The following is a 19514-nucleotide window of genomic DNA, read 5'->3' as shown; positions in this document are numbered from 1 at the left end:
GACAATTTCCTGATAAGGAATGTGGGGCAATTAACATCAGCAGCCTGGAGGACGTGGATTAATAAGGGAAGCCATTTAATCAAGGAAGAACAAAAGGGACTATTAACTATTCATCCCTCTTTACCTGCTGCACATGCTTTTGTACAAATAACCCCAAAAAGCTAAATACATTTTGTCTAGCCATCGTTTTAATTCAACCCAGGGGACATTCAAGAACAAAAATAACAACTAACAAATAACAAAAAAAGTGGTTTTAAAGTTATGCTGTTTATTTGTGTATCTTACAGAGTCGTTGTTGAATGTCCTTTGGATGTTGCTGGAGTGTCTGGTGTTCGTAGCTGTATCTCTGTGACCGTGTTCTGTCAACATGCTGCTGTTTTGGTCAGGTCTCTCTTGAAAAAGGGAGTTTAAAATCTCAATTATGTCATCTGGTTAAATAAAGGTTAAATAAAAATACAATAAAACAAAATAAGAAGGCCACTGTGCTTCAATAGTTTCAGAATCCAGTCTTTAAAAAGTTTCTCTGTCCATCTTGAAGTCTTCGAGGTCTGAGAACAGTTTGGCCATTCACTTTCTGTTTCTGCCTGTTTTCACACCCACTGCTGTTTCCTACACCCAAGGGTGGGACTGTGGCCTCCGACAGAAACACCAGCATGACCTTCCTGCCAGCATTCCAACACACACACACAAACACACACACAGCAGAAAGGCTTACATAACATGCATGTCAAACTACAACCCGAGAAACATTAGGCTAATTGAAGGAATAAATAATTTAAGCCAAAGCACTTAAACGTTTGTTTTCATGAATAAAAGGAGCACAGAGGGAAGGTGGATGAGAAAGAAATACTGATCTGTAATGATCTGGAAGAAAGCCAGAGTGAGCGAGCACACCTGCAGTCTGCAGAGTAAAAGAGAGAGAGAGAGAGAGAGAGAGAGAGAGAGAGAGAGAGAAAAGACAAGAAGGCAGAGAGAAAGATAATAGCAGAGCAAAGTGAAGAGAGAGGAAGAGGAGGAGCAACTGAGTAAATAGAATTACAGAGAGGCAGCGGAGCTCCACACACATCATTTAGTGGCTGTAAGGAGACAAGAGCAAGAGAGGTCATAAAAGGAGAAGGGAGAAAAGAAAAAAGAAAAACTAAAACGGGGAGAAAGAGAGAAGCAAAGAAAAGAGGGAAACTAAAGAAAAAGTGAAAAGGGCTGAGGGAGTTGTTGCTCGGCTGGGCATCCATCCAGCACACCGCAGAGACTTCAGCTTGTGGCCAAGTGAACGGACAAAACCAGTGTGACTGGGAGCCTACTGGGAGAGACTACTACTGAGCAGACTGCCGAGCACCATGGCTGACAACGTGAACGAGGAGTCAGATTATATCCCGGGGAAAGATGAGCTGGACTGGGGCTATGAGGAAGGTAGGCTGGTCCTCATGTGCAGGGATGCTGGGAAACATATGATGTTAGCTAGTATGAAAAGTTGAGGGTCCAGATGGGTTTTAAAAGGGGGTCTGAGCCCAAAACTGTGAGGTTTTTCAGTGTTGGCACATATTGTGGATGCCTGTACCCTGTATATTTACTAACTTACTCTAATACAAACAGCTTTTTATTAATGAAAGCTTTTTAATGTGAGGGTGATCCTTGTTCCTCTGCTGTACAGGATGAGTTTGAGCACTTTATATCAAAGCAACAACATTAGTTTGTTTGGAATAAATGTAACAAGGTAGAAGAAGTACAAGGCGTAGTCTGTGCTGAGTGCCTCAACATTAATTACAAAGGTGTAGCTAAAATCAAGACAAACATAATAATAATAAATAAAAAGATAAACACATGAAACTATTTATAAATGACAGTTTTGCTGTCATTAATTTCTTGAAACCACCTGCTCTGTGGTGGATTTAAAGGGTTCCTCCAGCATTTTACGATTGCACTTCTCTAAAGTCGGCCAACTTTAAAAAGAATGGTCAATCTATTTTCCAAACTCTATAGGATGTTTTCAGGCAGGAGATGTAACCTGATCCTTTGATTGCTCTATTCGGACGTCCCCGGGAGAGGATAGCCCCTTTATAGGAAAGAGAGACACGATTGCAACCTTCATAATGTCATTAGCATGCAGGCTATTGCTCCTAAACTGGAGAAATCCACCGGCTCCCAGTTATATTTCATGGTTAAGAGATGTCATAAAGCACTTAAATCTAGAGAAACTCAGGTTTGTACTTGAAAAGTTGGCGTCTCTTCCTGGACCATGCTGAATGTAACCTGTATCAATCAAATGTATCCTCTCGCAATCATTTATTTACTATCTGTCCTTCCCTCTCTGTTTGTAAAACACAAGACTTAACTTAAGTGTTTCTGTAAAACAAAGGTTTGGTCAAAATAGATGCAGCAGTGGCCTAGATTTTCTTGGATCCTACAATTCCCATAGTGGAACTCCCTTGTGTCTTTGATGGGAGGGGCTGCTGTTTCAGGAAGTGTTTCTCCCTATTCTGTATTGCCATTTCAAATATTTCTTTAAAAAACATTGTACTCTATATCCTGCAATTCCCACAAGCCTTGGCCACCATTGCTGATTTGCACACTTCAACAGTACAGTTTTGAACAAAACACGGTTGAAAGGGAAAACCGCTGATGTATGTGCCAATGGCCAATTTATGTTATAAATTCAAATATCAAACTGTCATAGTTATGATAAAATGAGTTCATTTAGTTTGTGTTGTTTCACTCTGTCTTCTTATATTGGTGCCTTTACTGAGCATCGAGGGATGCACTGTGATAACTGCACAATTCTTACTGTAAGTATTCTGATTTGTAACACTTTGTGTGCATGAAGTAGACGCTAATGTATGACTTATATTAAATATCACCCATGTCCTGTGGAAACCTTTTGTTCTAAAAGTGACGTTTCATAAGTAGAAGAATAAGTAATTGGATGTTTCACTGGCAAAGATGGTCTATTTAAACTTTCAAACATATTTTAATTGATTACACGCTGTCATCAAGAGAACCATTTTATCCCTGTGAGATTAAAGACATTCTGCAGGACACTTGTGATGTGAGGTTATAAAGTCTTTATTAGAATGGACTAATGAAATAATTGGCCTTCTGTTCTAAAAGTGATGTTTCATAAGTAGAAGAATAAGTAATTGGATGTTTCAGTCTATTTAAACTTTCAAACATATTTTAATTGATTCCCCTTTACGCGTTGTCATCAACAGAACCATTTTATCCCTGTGAGATTAAAGACATTCTGCAGGACACTTGTGATGTAAGGTTATAAAGTCTTTATTAGAATGGACTAATGAAGGAATTGGCTTTGGAAAGGACTACAACATGAAATAAGCCTCTAGCAGCAAAAAGTCTACACTATAATATGACAGGGGTGGTGATGGGGCAGTGGATAAGACACATACCTTTGGTGTGAGAGATCTGGGTTCAACTCCCCATTGTGACTGAATCTGCAACAAAGTACTCACAGTGCCAGATGAATGGCGGTTCCTAAAACCTGTAAATATTGGGAGTTTTAATGTGAAACTTCAGGTGAATCAGTTTGATTGATCTACGTGAGCGGACATGTGTCGGACCAAGGAATGCAGGAAAAAAATTCTACGCTTCTATGCCCGACAGGTCAAGAGTTATGAGCAAAAACATATAGTATCCAGTGTTTATAAATGCTGGCATTGTTATTTAAGACATAAAAGCTTTGGGGTTTACCGCTGACCAACGAACAGGAACAAGGTAACGAGGTAAAACTGTTAGCGGCGTAGGTTGGACCGACCACAAGCAGAGCAATCCAAGAGTCACAAGTCAGTGTTATCTAAAGTTATTATAAGAATTATTCACAATTTCCCTCAATCTGTCTGGGATTTCACTGTTTTAATAAAGCATTGCAAGTCCTCACTGTACTCATTGATTTGCTATCATTTTAAAATAGTAATCCAACTGTAATGGATTACTTTTCACTATGGATTTCTTCCCATAATGAAAACCAACATCAAGTCAACATAATAAAGAGACATGAACCTGTAATCCCTTTAACTGTAACCTCATTATAGATACATCTTCCAAATGTATTTGGCAGAATGCACTTACTGTTATTCAGAAAACCCATATTACACTTAATATCCGTCTGTCCTGCAACACTTTTGTTTAAAGATGAGAAATAATATCGATTTCAACTGATTCAAATAGCTGTGAGAGGGCTATGCTGCAGCTCTAAGCTACTTTCTGTTGCTTTCAGGTCACTGTTGAACCACAACAAGTTTTAATGATATGTAGCTAAATGAGTAGAGACAGGGGCAACACAATATTAGCACAGGAATATGGTCTTTCAATTGAATCTGTAATGGTTTTACACTTCCAGGTGGCACCACCTTTTGTCCCCCAGTATTTTAAATAATATCGTAGTCATAAGATAGTGGTGAAATTCTCCACAGAGTCTATTTAATTGACAGAGGCAGCGTTGTGAAGGAGTTTAAGAGACTTAACATAGCATGTGTTATTGAGCCCGGCCGAGGAGATACAGTGCCGGCATACATCACGTGAACACCTCAGATGCCACACCAGATCTGATGGATAACATCTGTTGATCCCTTTTATGTTTCTGTCTTCTCCCTTGTTCCTGTAGGTTTTCCCTCTCAGGTCATCTTTAACTGGCCTTAAGCTAGAACAACAAATCTATCTGATGTTTAGACTCCAGTGCTACATCATACTGGAATCTATTACTACCCATGAGTTGGACTCTGATCTGTGGAGTCAGTAAGTTCTTGTAAACATTCATGTAAGACTCAACCTTGTAAGATTCCCAGAGAACATTGATATCTGCCAGCTTGACGCCTGAGCTACTGTTTCTACCTTATCAGGACTGTTACATGAGAGAAATAACAAGAGCTGGACGGTCAGGCCCCCTATTAAGTTTCTTTAAAAGACAGGTTTTTCGTTGCTGGATGGTTTGCCTTTTCAGAATAATGGCTTTCTTGCTGATCCTGTGAGAGTTTATCTGGGTTTTGGAGATCCAATAAAACATAAGGTCCAATGAGGTTTTGATTGCATTCCTATATATAATAGTTTATATGTGACAGGTGGCTTCACCCCTCATTGCTTAGGCGTGAGTAGTCAGCCAGCGTGGAGTGTCCGTCTCTGCTGTGGTTGCAGAAGAAAGGCATACTGTGAGGAGTCGAGTTAATTCTCTTGGAGGCACACGGGTGTACTGAGCTTTCCCGAACACGATACTCACCAAATGTGTTTGTTTCCTTCCTTAAAAACACATTTGGGCTCCACACATCTTACAATGGTCTCATTGTGCTGTTTTAGTGATTGTGGTCAGCAAAAAGCTGAAGTGAATCTAGACCTGTGTGTTCTTTTCTTCACTTAGTATCACTTTCTCTGTGTTTCTTCAGTCTGTGTGAGTGCAAGAAAACATAAGCTGATAGCAAGTTTAACAATCCAAGCAAAAGTTTTTCACCTCCTGTTGTTCGGTCAAAAATGAAGATAATACAGTGTGTCAGCTTCAATTTATTTTTATTCACTTTAAACTCCCTTCTCTTCTCCCTTTCTCCTTTTCTCGCTTTACAGCAATTCTCTCATTGCCACAATCACAGCAACAAATCCTGTTCAGAGCAGAGAGGGGATGAACGGAGGCGTAGAGGGAGGAAAAGGCAAGGGGGGGGGGGTGGCAGGCTTATTTTCAGTCTAGACTTTAGAGAGAAGAATGGTTTGTGTTTGAAACCAATGTGTTACTAAAATGTCTCCCACACAACCACACACACAGGAACTGGCCTCGATATACATTTGTTCTTAGAGAGGATGATGAACATTGCAAGGTGAAGAAAAAAAAAAAGAAGGTGGTTGAGGGTCATGCACTGACAAAAAGTCCACTTTTAGTAACTTTTACAAGAGCTTTCAAACACATCTCACAGTCTTCATCACTTCATCAGGACAAACTTGCTTTTCCTGTTCCAAGGTCAAGAATGGACGTCCGCGCTCATTAGCACTTTACAGGAAACTCAAATTTACAACCCTGAATGTCTACACGAAAATTCAGTTTTGCTATTGTGCTGCACTGCCAGAAATGTATTTTACATTTTTAATTAATTTTAAGTGAGTAGAGAAAGAAGCTGAGCAGAAAAGCACCCCAAAAATCTACCAAAAAATCTTTAAAGAATACTGTAGCTTTTAAAAAAATAAAAAAATCACATATTTGTCATCTTACTTAAAGTGAACCAACACGTTCTCACTCCCCACTGGTCACATATTAACGCTTGGTCAAGGCCCTTTGGCGTTGCCTTTAACGCCCTGGGTACCATCCATCCATCGTCAACCGCTTATCCTGCGTACAGGGTCATGGGGGGGCCGGAGCCAATCCCAACTGACATCGGGCGAAAGGCGGGGTACACCCTGGATAGGTCGCCAGTCCTTCGCAGGCGCCCTGGGTACCCCTTTGTGTAATTTTTAGACATTTAAGGCTCCGCACTCAAGTTAGGAACGCTTAGCAACAACAAATATTTATAAATATGCAACTTCTGGTTAGACTTTCAAAAATAAAACGCTAGCGTTTCGAAACGGCTCGTTGTTAAAGTCGTTAAAGAAACGTTGGAATTTGGTTAGGTTTAGGCACAAAAAGTACTTGGTTACGGTTAGGAAAAGATCATGGTTTGTGTTAAAATAACTTCGTAGGTCAGTGAACACGCAAGTCAATTTACGTAACTCATGTAACTTAAATAAATATTATACAATGCTGACTTTTTGTTTCACAAGGGACTCGGTCTCCTGGATCAAAGTCGGGGTTGTGGCCCTCCATCCACCACGACCTCCTCCTTCCTCAGTTTTTTCTGTTAAATATCATATACCTGCCTTTAGCATCAAAAACCGACGCTACAGGGCTTCCCACACTGCGTTGAACTGTGACGCTACAGGGATCCCCAGTGCGCTACAAACTGACGCCAATGGGTCTTGACCATGCGTCCATATGTGACGAGTTGGGAAGTGAAAACGGGTTGAGTGAGCATAGGAAAATTAATCAGTTTTGTCCATGTGTGTTTAACCTAGCAGTATAGCTCTGTGACATGTTTAGACTAGCTTAACACAGAAACTGGAAGCAGGTGGAAATAGCTAGCCTAGCATTGTTAGCGACTACAAAGCATAGACAATGTAGAAATGTTTTATGAATAAAAAAACTGAGATATTGTGATTTAACAAGTTTAGATTGCAAACATGATACAGCATATAATTTTCAGTTAACAGTTTTAGGACTGTTTGTTATTTTTTCATCAGCATTTGACAGAAGCTAGCAGTTTCCACCCGTTTTCTGTCATTCTAGCAAGCTATATGCTAAACATACAACAAACACAGAACTATATAACTAATAACTGAAATGAAATTGATATTTACCTTTTTCATTGCAGACATGTCATAGAACGAAAAGCACAAGTGTAATTGTAAAATATGAACAATATTCATATTATCCAGTTGATGGCAGCCAGGTCCACGGCCACAGTTTTGTTAATTTTCTTTTTAAGCTTTTGGGTTGTCCATTGGCCCGCGACCTTGTACGCAGGATAAGGTTTTTATTGTTTTCCTTTGAGGAGTTCTCACTACCAGATATGGAGAGGCAGAACATATTAGAGTATAAGATTATTGGCACTTAGGTTAAGGATCTGAATACTTTCTCCACAAGAACGTGCATGGCTAAATAAAAAAGAATAAAATGAATGATTGCTGGTTAAATTCCATTTAACTGTTAAGGTTTAAATGTCCTTGTGCATTCTGGCTCACTGTCATGGCTTACTGGGATACTTGAATGAAACAGAGCTATCTTTAATGTTATCAGTAACACGTGTGCTTTTCTTTCTTATTAATGTTAAAATGTCCACTGTGAAAAAGGCTCATTACTCCAGTGTATACTGTGAAGGCTACTTATTTAAGGAAAGCCGCAAATTAATATTCAGTGTTGGGAAGGTTACTTTGGAATTGTAAGAGGTTACCGATTAGAAGTTGTCCTATTTTAAAAGTAACAGAAGTGTAAGTATTTCAAATACTTTATCAAAGTAACTTATTACATTTTATTCCTCTTTGATTACTTTTCTAAATTTCTAATGAATATTTTCAACTGTTAACCATCATTCTCATGTGAACCAATTAAAAGCATCAGAATAGGATCAAACTTCACAAAACGGCTGTGGCTGGAAATGGCAAAGGAAGACATAGTGCACATGAAAAAACATGCAGAGCAACAAAATGAATATTATTCAACATATAGCCGAGCTTTTTAAAGAAAATATTCAGATGTAAACCCCGCTGTTATCATGAACATTTACACAACTAATTACACATTTTTTCCTAGTAACAGATTACAGTTACTTTTATTTTGTAATTAAATTAAAAGCCTGTCCCTTTCACTGGCCTAATGTGGCTACACAGTTTGAACAATAAACACAGGTCTCAATAAGATGCCTGGTGAGGTGTTTATAGAGCCCACAAGGTCACCTGCTTGAGTTACTTCTAAGCTACTTAGATCGCACATACAAATATAAATGTTAAAACGTTTGTCAATAGGGGCATGCTACACACAACTTAAGATCGGTTAGATTCTCAATTCAGTTAATTTTATGGAAATTATTAGAGATTTACCGGTATAGTAAACGAGAGATGGAAAAAAGCAATAAGTAATATACTGGTTGGGATAAACAATTTGATAGGAGACTATTTTCCACCTTTGCTGAGCAAGAGTTTTGCATGAAAGGAATTAAAGGCCCACATAGACGCCTGTCTCAAATATAGGCAGGGCAACTAAAGTTTTAAGGTATGTGACTAAATGACAAGTAACCAGGTACTTCCCAACACTGTCAATATTATATGCTAAGACATGGACATGTATGGTACGTGTCATGTTTCTGTTTTTTACTCAGGTGTAGAATGGGGACTCCATTTTCCAGCAGCGAATGGCGAGTACCAGTCTCCCATTAACTTGAACTCCAGGGAGGCTCAGTATGACCCGTCCCTCCTGGATGTCGGCTTATCACCGAACTACGTGGTGTGTCGAGACTGTGAGGTCATCAACGACGGACACACTGTCCGCATCATACTCAAGTCCAAGTCAGGTGACTAACAGCAACTTGTCAATACTTACCACTCTTTGATATAAGAAGGCAGGATGCGTGTTCTGTTTTTTCAGTCACTGTGGGTTAGTGGTGAGTGACACTTTCATGCATTTTAATGTCATCCAACCAGCTGTGATGACCCTTCTCTCATTTTCACTTTCACGCGTCTTGTGCTTCCTGTGCTGTTGCCAGTTGTCACCGGTGGTCCTTTGCCTAGTGATCATGAGTATGAGCTTCATGAGGTTCGATTCCACTGGGGCAAAGAGAACCAGAGAGGATCAGAGCACACTGTCAACTTCAAGGCTTTCCCGATGGAGGTAGCGCACACACAAACACAAAAAGGCCATGACCATGGAGTGGAGTGCACTTTCAAACCAGATCAACGCCCTCTAAAACAGACTACTAAGCTTTCATATGCTTACACTTCTGGCATTAACGTTTGTCCTTCAGATAACTTCGTAGGTTGTTGAGTCCCTGAAGACCAAACCTGTTTTATCTTGTCTAACAAGAAACAAGCTGGCTTTGTATGAGTTTGTGTGTCAAAGCAACCTTTAGGTTTGGTTGTGTCCATCCACATGTTTGTTAAAGTTCCCCTCCCCCCTCAAAAACATGTGCATGTTTATGTCCCCTAAAATGTCAGACCTTGACTTTTGAGTTGCGTCCATGCAAAGTTTGTCACTAGTAAGGTGTCTTCTAAAATTAGACACTTTCATCTCCACATCTGCTTTTAGTAAATCTCTTGAAGACATTTTTTCCAGGGGTCTGGAGTTGTTTTTAAAAGCTAAGTGTTTTGACTCTAAAAATCCTTGTGGCCTGTTTTTTAACTCACTCATAACTTTTACACTGTGTTCCTTAGTGTTTTCACCGTGGTCCTGTTTGTTCGTATGTTGCCCTTGCTGTCCTGCTGCCTATTGTGAAATAATATAATGAGAATAATCTTTATTTAAAGAGCACTTTTAAAACCAATGTTACAATGTGCTTAACATGAAGCAGGTAAAACATAAAAACCGGTAAAACAACAACAAAACCAATTTGAGAAAATAATACTTGTAGAGGATTATCCATCCATCATCAACCGCTTATCCTGCGTACAGGGTCGCAGGGGGAGCTGGAGCCAATCCCAGCTGACATTGGCCGAAAGGCGGGGTACACCCTGGACAGGTCGCCAGAAGGATTATCAAAATATCCAAAATAGGTTGGGCGCCAGAATAAACATAATCCTAAAATGTCACTTAAAACGGTCAATTAGTAGGATATTCGCTACAAACATACACCAATAAAAGAAAACCACCAAACACTAATTCAATCACTCCAAATAAAGTTGATTGTATTCAAAGTCAAACCACATAGTATGCAAACACAAAATCTTACATTTCCATTAAAGCAATAAAAGAACCTTTCAAAATATATCATTCCTATACAAAATTAAGTGCACAATTCAAATGATAAAGAAACAGACTAGTCCTCCAACATGCCACTGTGTGTGCGCTCAGAGGTGTGTGTGTCCAGGGGAAATTAGGCAGTAAAGTCCATCGAACTGAAAATGTAGCAGTTCAGTTTAGTTCATTTGAGTTCTGGTGAGAGAGGGTGTAGGTGTGTAGTCCAGTTCAATGGGAGGCAGAAGGTAAGGTCCTGCCTACAGCTGGGCAGGAGGACAGAGTAGCCTGGAGAGTTACAATAGGGAAGACTTAGCTTTGCCGTGTCCACCAAGACAAGGAAGCTCCAAGCTGCAACAGAGCACGTTAACATGGTTGTTCATACCTGCTCCAGGGTTCAGCACGGTTTCCTACAGTCGTTTGTTGCTCATTTAAGTTCACAAAGTCTGGACAGTTCTTGGTTCCACTGCTTCTCCAACACTTCTGCATGCGTCTTAATTTCACTCCAAGGCCAGGATGCCTCAAAACTGGGTTAATTCAACATACTTCCTCTAAACTTCTCGCTCCTCTGTTCTCCTCCATGAAATGTTTGTCCTTCCCTTCCCCCCAGCTCACAGGTGCGTAATTTATCTCCTCCTGCTCAAACCACACCCCTAATCAAAAGCAAAAGGCCCACTCTGACACTCTCCTGCTACATACTTCAAATAAAATCATGTAGAATCAGGGAATGCTCTTCGATAGGAGTATATTTTAACAAGTTCACTGATTGAGTCGACTTAAATTTCCTCGGGTAGATTATTCCAGAGCCTCGCTGCCCTTACTGCAAAGTCTCTGTCTGCTCTCGATTTCTCTGGAACAAATAAAAGCCCCTTACCCAAGGATCTCAACAACAGAGTACTAGTAGGTCAGCAATATAGCAGGGGGCAAGACCATGTAAAGCCTTAAATGTAATCAGTAAAGTCTTAAAATCAATTCTAAAACATACGTGTTTGTATTCATGTTTTGCTAAGTTTATGTCTCTTGGGGGGGAACCTTAACATTACACCGATAGCTTGAAAGAAGAGTATTAGGTCAAACGGGTTGGGTTAAAATTTGGTCAAAAATTGTGAAAGTGAAAAAAACATCTTAACTTTAAGTCCAACTGACATGAAACCTGCTATGCAAAGCCAGCTTTTTAAATAAATAAATTGTTCAATATTTTGGGCAGTAAATGTATTCTCTTTCTACCCAATATTTAAAAAGAGAAAATCAACACCACTCTCATGTCTGTGCAGTTAGTACGGAGCTTGAGCTGGAAGTGATTAGCTTAGTTTAGCACAAAGATATATATATATATCTTTATGCTAAGCTAGGCTAATAGCTTCTTACTTAAAGCACAAACATGAGAACGGTATCAATCTTCTCAACTCTTTCCCAGAGGGAAAGTAAATAAGTGTATTTTCCGAAATGCTGAACTGTTTCTTTAAAGGTCACCATTTTGAACTCAGATGCAGTCTCTCAGATGGAATGTCCTGACATTAACATCTGGCATTTAGTTCACAATGAAGATCAAAACTGAAACCTTGAAAAGGCCAAAATTGCTACTACACTATGTGACATTACTGAGTCAGTTTGATGACTCTTCTTCTCTACCCAAAGTAGAGATGTAGAGTTGAGATACCCACAGTTACACTGCATCTGAGCAGGCCACAGATAAATATTTAAATATTTTTTTATAGTAAAACGAGAAATAAAGAAATGCTTGTCTTTATCAGTCCATGAAACATGTTTGTAGTCCTGTTTAACTCACTCTCTGTCGGGTTGCCTGATGATGAAGACTTTAGAACAGCTGACACAAGATGATCTTGGATAGAGAAGAAGAAATTCAATGTTCCATTATGCTGTAATTGACCCTTCGCCAAGCCATGCCTCCCCTTAGTTGTCGGACTTTTAGCACTAATAGACAATAGTAGACAATAGCAGCTGTAATAGACTATAGCAGCGCCGGGAGAAATATTGTACAGCTCCTCAATCAAATACGATTTTAAATACGCCTAGTAAAAAAAAAAGAAAATCAATATGTGGCCGCCAAAAATAAATCAATGTGTGGGAAACACTTTACTACCACCCTCCTTCTGTGGAAAGAACGCCTCTCTCCCTCGTTCTCCTTTCCTACTTTAGCTTCTTGGCTCTCAGCGGACATGAACAACAGAAGGTGCGTTGCCGCTGAGCTGCCGCACAGTCACGCATTCACGTCAAGGATGGTGCGTTCAGTAACGCAGCGTTACTTGGACTGGTAACTGTAATAATATTACTGTTTTAGAAATTCGATTAGTTACACTACTAGTCGGTGGGAAAGTAATAATATACAGTAACGCGTTTCTGCCCAACACTGGTGAGGACTTGGGAGTGAGAACGGGTTGGTGGAGTTAGGCATGGTGGCCGCCTATGTAGCAAGTCAGACTTTATCTAAGAATAGAAGTTTTACACTCCTTCTCCCTGTTCACGTTTACTTGACATGAGAGGCCATACAGAAAGTCAGTCACCCCCAGCTGATGGTCTCTCACTCTCTTATCACTGTTCCTTACACCTGTTTACAACAATGGCCTTTCAAACACAGGTCGTGTTGTCTCTCTGTTTGTCTGTAGCTCCATCTAATTCACTGGAACAGCACTCTGTTTAACACTTTGGAGGACGCTCTTGGGAAGAAGAATGGAATCCTCATCATAGCTCTTTTTGTTCAGGTAAACATCCATATCAAAATACTCTCAGCCAAGCAAAATAGCTGATACCATTTTATTTGCTTAGGCTAAACTGCCGTGACTGGACTATAAGATCAACTTTATCTGAACGCCACAGCCTGCTCAGTTTTAGTTTTAGTCAACAACCCCTCTGGTATGAGAAACCAGCTACAGCATGCTGGCTGCATGTTGTGATCGCTGGCAGCACAATGCTTAACCCACCAAACCACACAATCATCCCCCGCTACAAAACATTACAAAGCAACAAAACATACACTCATTGGCTAACACCGTCAGCTAGCAACATGTTAAGATAACTATAATTGCTGCCATGACTGGCTTTTAAGGAATTTAATTGCCTTTTGACAATGATCATTAGCTTTACTTTACTCTGTATGTCTTGTTTATTGCTGTATATTGAAATAATAAGAACCTACAAAGTCCTAAAACAAATTAAAAAAATAATTCTGATAATAATTCTATATACTTAATATTAAACCCATGCTCATCTCTCACATACGTTTCTGTATCAAATCCATTTAGTGTGACAGGGAAAAGTGTTGAATTAATTGACATGAAAACAAAGCAAATGTTGGAACAACCTTGTTTCAATAAGGAGAAAGTTTGAATTAAATATTTACAAGTTTATTCTCCTGTTGGCTCTTTGCACAGCATAATATACAACTCGCATATCAGAACACATTTGACACGTATATTGTGAGATGTGTTTGACAGATTTTGCTATATAATAATAACAGTTCTCATCTTATCAGGTACACATAGCCATGACTAAAGCAGTTCAGTACAACAGTCCTATAAATAAACAAAATAAATAAATTTCATTTTCAACATTTCAATTTTCCATCCAATTTTTATCACTTACACTAAATATAAACTAAAGGCAATACAGTTCTCCAGCAGCACAAGCTGCAACCTCCAAAATGAAAGTGAACTTGAATCAACACCTCTCTGGGGGAGGATTGATTAACTTGAGAGTCATATTTTGGAGCAGAACATGACGTGAGTGCTTGACGACATATTTTGTCAACGGCCTTAAATTGTTTTTCCTTCCTGGGATTGTAAAGTGGTATTTTTTTTCTAAATGAGATTAAAAGGGTAATTCCGGACTAGCGTGAACCATCCTGTGTAATATTAATTTGACACAAGTTGGAAAAACACAGCTACATTCCTATGTAATGCCCTAATTCCTTCACTTCATGTCCAGTTTCCCAGGTGGCAAAACTCTTAAGATTGTATAAAGGTTAATGCCAGTTTATTGAATCCAATCGAACCTCAGAGAATAACCTCACTTTGAGTCACACCAGCTGAGGGAAACTACCCCCGTGACAAAACACCAGCTATCAGTCTCCTTCTGGTTTTACCCCAGACAGCCCTGACCTCCTAAGGCCAAGCAGAGTCAACCTCACACGTCCTGTTTTTGACAGCTCTTCTAGTTGCTGCTTCCTGTTTGTTTCCTCTAAGGATGCAGCAGAGATAAACTAAAATCTTAAAACATTGTGGACGTCTTTTAGACAAGCACTCATAACAATGCATACCCTAATCCTGAGATATATTAATCATTCCTATTCCTACCACCGAAAGACGATAATGTGATGTGTGTTTTAACTAGATTGGTAAGGAGCATCTGGGTCTGAAGGCCATCACTGAAGTTCTGCAGGACCTGCAGTACAAGGTGAGAATAAGACTGATTACATGATCATTTATTATATCACATAAATGTCAGATGTTTGATCAATAATCACATAATTAAACATTACTATACTATATAATTACTGTTATGTTGCTGTATTTCCATCAGGGGAAGAACAAGATAATCCCCTGCTTCAACCCCAACACTCTGTTACCTGGTGAGCAGAAAACAATTAGATTTTGCCTTAGTTGACTCAAGATGTGTCATCCTCTCATCAGTTCATTCATTCTTAATATCAGCTTGTCCTTAATCACAATCAATAGTATCAGGATCAAATACTGTTGGTGGAAAAAGAAGATTTTGACATGGACATCTTATCCTTTCAAATCCATTATTGAATCTTTTGAGCTAGATTGTTTAGTTGGGAATTAAGAGATCTCTTAAAAAGTATGTACTATTTTTATTTTACTCAGGCTCCATCCACACTACTGCGTTTTCCTTTTAAAACAGAGACCTTTTGCGTATATTTTGTACAGTGTAAATAACACTTGTACCGCGCATGTCGCCGTATTTACTCTGCGACCTGATATAATGAAATAATTATCATGCTATTTCCTTGGTAGCCTTGGTACTGACGACATTAAGTCATCAGACATTATCTACATTTTTTTGCAATTCGGCGCCAACAGTGGTGGAATGTAACTAAGCCAATTTACTCAAGTACTGTACTTTAGTACAAATTTGAGGTACTTGCACTTTACTATTTTATGCCACCTCATACTTCTACCCCACTACATCTCAGAGGCAAATATACAGTCCCCTAGTAAGTATTGGAACAGTAAGGCAAATTCCTTTGTTTTTGTTGTTCACTGGAGACATTTGGCTTTAAGATCAAAAGATGAGTCTGAGACAAGAGCTCAGAATTTCCTGGTATTCACATCTAGATGTGTTAAACAACTCAGGACAAACCACCCTTTGTTTGAACCCACCCATTTTTCAAGTGAGAAAAAGTAATTGAACAAATAATCATAAAGTAAATAACATTTAATATTTGGTGGCAGAACCCTTGTTTGCAATAACTGCCTCAAGCCTGCGACCATCACCAAACTGTTGCATTCTTCATTTGTGATGCTATTCCAGGCTTTTACCGCAGCTTCTTTCAGTTCTTGTTTGTTTTCGGTGTGTTTCTCCCTTCAGTCTCCTCTTAAGGAGGTGAAATGCAGCTCTATTGGGTTAAGGTCAGGTGACTGACTTGGCCAGTCTAAAACCTTCCACTTTTTTCCCCCCTGATGAAGTCCTTTGTTTTGTTGGCAGTGTGCTTTGGCTCATTGTGCTGCTGCATGATAAACTTCCTCCACATTAGTTTCAATGCATTTCTCCGTAGACTGGCAGACAAAATGTTTCTGTACACTTCTGAATTCATTCTGCTGCTACCATCATCAGTTACATCACCAATAAATATTAATGAGCCTCATCCAGAAGCAGCCATGCACGCCCAAGCCATGACATTACCTCCACCATGCTTCACAGATGAGCTTGTGTGCTTCGGATCATAAGCAGTTCCTTTCTTTCTCCACACTTTGGCCTTTCCATCACTGTGGATGATGTGGGATTTGTTGTTATTGGAGCTTAATACATCCAGGTATTTTACCACTAACCCTTCCACAGTCAGGGACATGTACAAAGATTTTGTGGAACTGTGGCAAAATTCTAGATAACCTGTACAAAATCAACCCGACACCCTTAGGATAATATACCAAAAAGATAAACCTTTAATGATTGGTATTCATTGTCCGGCTCTCTAATTGTTCCTAAGTAGAGCACCTACTCTACCCACCTTTTAATTTCTCAGTTAATGAGTGTGAATATGTAAAGTTATTCTCGCCCTCACAGGAAAGAGTACAGTCAGGGGATAAAAGCAGCTTTCACTGACACATTTATTTTGTAAAGCTTTTAAATGCATTTTACAATAAATGTTTTTAATCTGCCCTCAGACCCTTTACTGAGAGACTACTGGGTGTATGAAGGATCTCTGACCACACCACCTTGTAGTGAAAATGTGACCTGGATCCTCTACCGCTACCCTCTCACCATCTCACAGCTACAGGTAAAACATAAATATAAAAAGTCCTTTTAAAGAGGAACTCCACCAATTGTACACGTTTGCCAAGTCAGTGTTTCCAGATGTTGGGGCGAACAACTGCATATGTGGAAAAGGCTTAATGGTTTAAGCCTTTTGTGGGTCCAGAGGGAGCTGTGAGGAAGTCTGATAAATGTGTAGAGTCAACGTTGGCTGGGACCAAAGTATGCAAGTTTTAAAATTAAAAATAATTAGGAGTGAGGAGTTAGAAAGAAGTGAGCTTACCAGACCTCTGTAGCCCGCTCCTCTCTTCTGCTTGAGGCTAGATGTACATACATCGAGCTACTAGCATAACACCAAAATCTCAGACAGAACTGTTGGCACTGTTGCATTGTGGGTGATGTAGGTGCCAGATTTGGACAAGGATGAAGAATGCGGAGAACAACAAACAGAATATCTCTGGTTCTGCTGCATCGTTTACCTGCTGGATCCTTGTTTTTAACTTTCCATCGGGAGTCAGACAGTAATACAGGAGTACTATGCTGAATGTGGAGAACTATTTTAGGTTCCTTCTTCCATGTTAGGAACATTTCAACTATTAAAGGGCTCACTTGTGACTGCATAATTTCTTCCTTTACTTCCTAACCAATATAGTTATTGTAAACTTCCATTAATTTCCGATTTAATTGATTAAATTGCTTTTATTTGCTTAAATCGCTGAACTCATCCTGCTTATATTTGGGACAGGCCTTTAATTCCTTTACGATGCGGGTAAATCTGAATGAATAGTCCTTCGATGCTCATTGTTTCTGTAAAAATGAACAATTCAATTGTGGAGAATCTAACCGATCAATACAATGTCCATACTGACAACGGTTTACACATTAATGTTGGTATGCATGATCTAAGCAGGTTAGAAACAGCTCATGCAGGTATCAACTTTAAACAGTAAGGAAATAAACATGTCAGTGTTGCGTAAAGCTTTTTCCACTGTCCCAAAGTAGCCAAGAAAAGATATCAAATACTAGATACAGATACAAATTTACTGAACAATTTAGTAGTTGTTACCCTGTAACATCTTTGAGGAAGACATCACATCCTGCAGCTGCTTCACAATAATAAATAAATTCCAGTTGTTTACTGAAAATCACTGAATTGCCAAAGCAATGCAAAAAATGCTCCTCTTAGTTTAATCATTGCCAAACACTGAAAATGTGCTTTTCTGCTAACATTGGTGGATAAATAGACCTTTCCCACAGGTGACATTTTTCTTTTGTAATCGTAGTAAAACCACTTGTGTAGCTAACGACATGAATGATGGTTGCATGTGTCAGTTCCAGCGCACTGGTACTGAGCATACTAGCTCACTAGCACACAAAAAATGGAATGAAACCATCATTAATGTAAGTTAAACATTTTTTACAAACATGGCTGGATAGTGTTTGTAAAACACTGGAAGTGTAAACCTCAGTGCTGTCTCAAATATTCTGTGTTTCAAAATTCAGGTGTTTGCATGAAAGAGGTGGTATTATGCTAATTTTCAATCTTATTTAGGGGTTGTACCAGAACAGGTTAATTTTCAATAAACACCACATTTTTTTTAATACTGCACATTGCTGCAGCTCCTCTTTTCACCCTGTGTTGAAGGCTTCATTTTAGCTATGGAGTGATACAGCTTGTCTCTAAATGATCTTTGTTGGGAGTTGCACATGTGCAGTTCCTAGTTAAGGACTACTAGCCAATCAGAAGCAGAGAAGGGCGGGTCAGCGGGTAAACAGCTTGGGTTCAGCTGTACATGTTGCCGACCAGCTTGGCAACATGGACTGGAGCGAGAGTTTCAGAGTGGTGAGTTATTAATCTGTAACAAAAGTATCTTTCATCCATAAAGTTTTAACTGAGCTCTGTCTCTACATCACAGGAACAACTTTCTGTCCACTGACTGCCTGGAGGGTAGCTGGTGTTTGGAAGGGAGAGGAGAGCTGTGTGCTGCAGCTCTAGGTTTTTCCACCGCTGTTTTTGAGGGCGTGTTGGAGTAGCCGCTCGGCGAGTGTTATTTGAGGCGCATTTCCCTTTCATCCCTATGACGTCACAGTGATGAAAGGGAAATGGCAGTGGGACTTTTCTTTCTGTGGGAGATGGGAACTCCCTTTGGGCTGGACTTTGGGCTTTTTCACTTTGCAAACCTGTTACATGCACAAAAAAGATATATAACTCAATAAAGGAGAGGGAAAAAGCCAAAAAGCAGAATACCACCTCTTTAACATTTGTTCGTCTGTTGTAAAACAACTGCATGGATTAGATTAAAAAGTAGTAAAAAGTAGTGAGTTTGATTTGATCAAGGATGCTGAATGCTAACTGTAAACCAGCGCAACAGTAAGGTCATGATTTAAATAACTTTCTTATTTTATATTTATGCAGTCGTCTGACAAATTAAACTAGTAAATATATGGCTGTCACCACCTGCTTTGTCCTTGTTTGAGCTCACTCTGTTTTCTACATAATCAATGGCAGGCCCTTTTGTGGCTTTCATACCACACAGGACCACTAACCTGAGGCTGTCTGACATTCAACATGGTACAGGAAGCCTCAACACCCACTGCC

At 39.5% G+C, this 19514-nt stretch overlaps 1 protein-coding gene and 1 long non-coding RNA gene across 4 annotated transcripts in view; one reads left to right on the top strand and one right to left on the bottom strand.

Moving 5' to 3' along the window:
* The first annotated feature begins 1093 nt into the window (after positions 1-1093).
* ca8 (carbonic anhydrase VIII) overlaps positions 1094-19514 on the top strand; it is a 31745-nt gene continuing 13324 nt past the window's right edge. The window contains exons 1-7 of one of the 3 annotated variants that reach the window (XM_038718881.1): positions 1094-1410; positions 8895-9086; positions 9279-9403; positions 13090-13185; positions 14813-14875; positions 15002-15050; positions 16828-16940. In XM_038718881.1, the coding sequence (XP_038574809.1) occupies positions 1338-1410; positions 8895-9086; positions 9279-9403; positions 13090-13185; positions 14813-14875; positions 15002-15050; positions 16828-16940 (711 nt within the window). In that variant the 5' untranslated portion in view covers positions 1094-1337. The remainder of the gene's footprint in view (positions 1411-8894; positions 9087-9278; positions 9404-13089; positions 13186-14812; positions 14876-15001; positions 15051-16827; positions 16941-19514) is intronic. The other 2 variants (XM_038718880.1, XM_038718879.1) reach the window with 2 other exon arrangements.
* Positions 10388-10935, bottom strand: LOC119902588. The gene is made up of 2 exons (XR_005444344.1): positions 10848-10935; positions 10388-10750 (listed from the first exon to the last, which is right to left on the bottom strand). It is a non-coding gene; the product is annotated as an uncharacterized LOC119902588 (long non-coding RNA).

This window comes from Micropterus salmoides, unplaced genomic scaffold (genome assembly GCF_014851395.1).
Source record: "Micropterus salmoides isolate LMB-PRFRI ecotype aquatic unplaced genomic scaffold, ASM1485139v1 Ms_hic_scaffold_14, whole genome shotgun sequence".
In the NCBI taxonomy this organism is placed as follows: Eukaryota; Metazoa; Chordata; class Actinopteri; order Centrarchiformes; family Centrarchidae; genus Micropterus; species Micropterus salmoides.
This window is presented reverse-complemented; position numbering and strand designations above follow the sequence as displayed.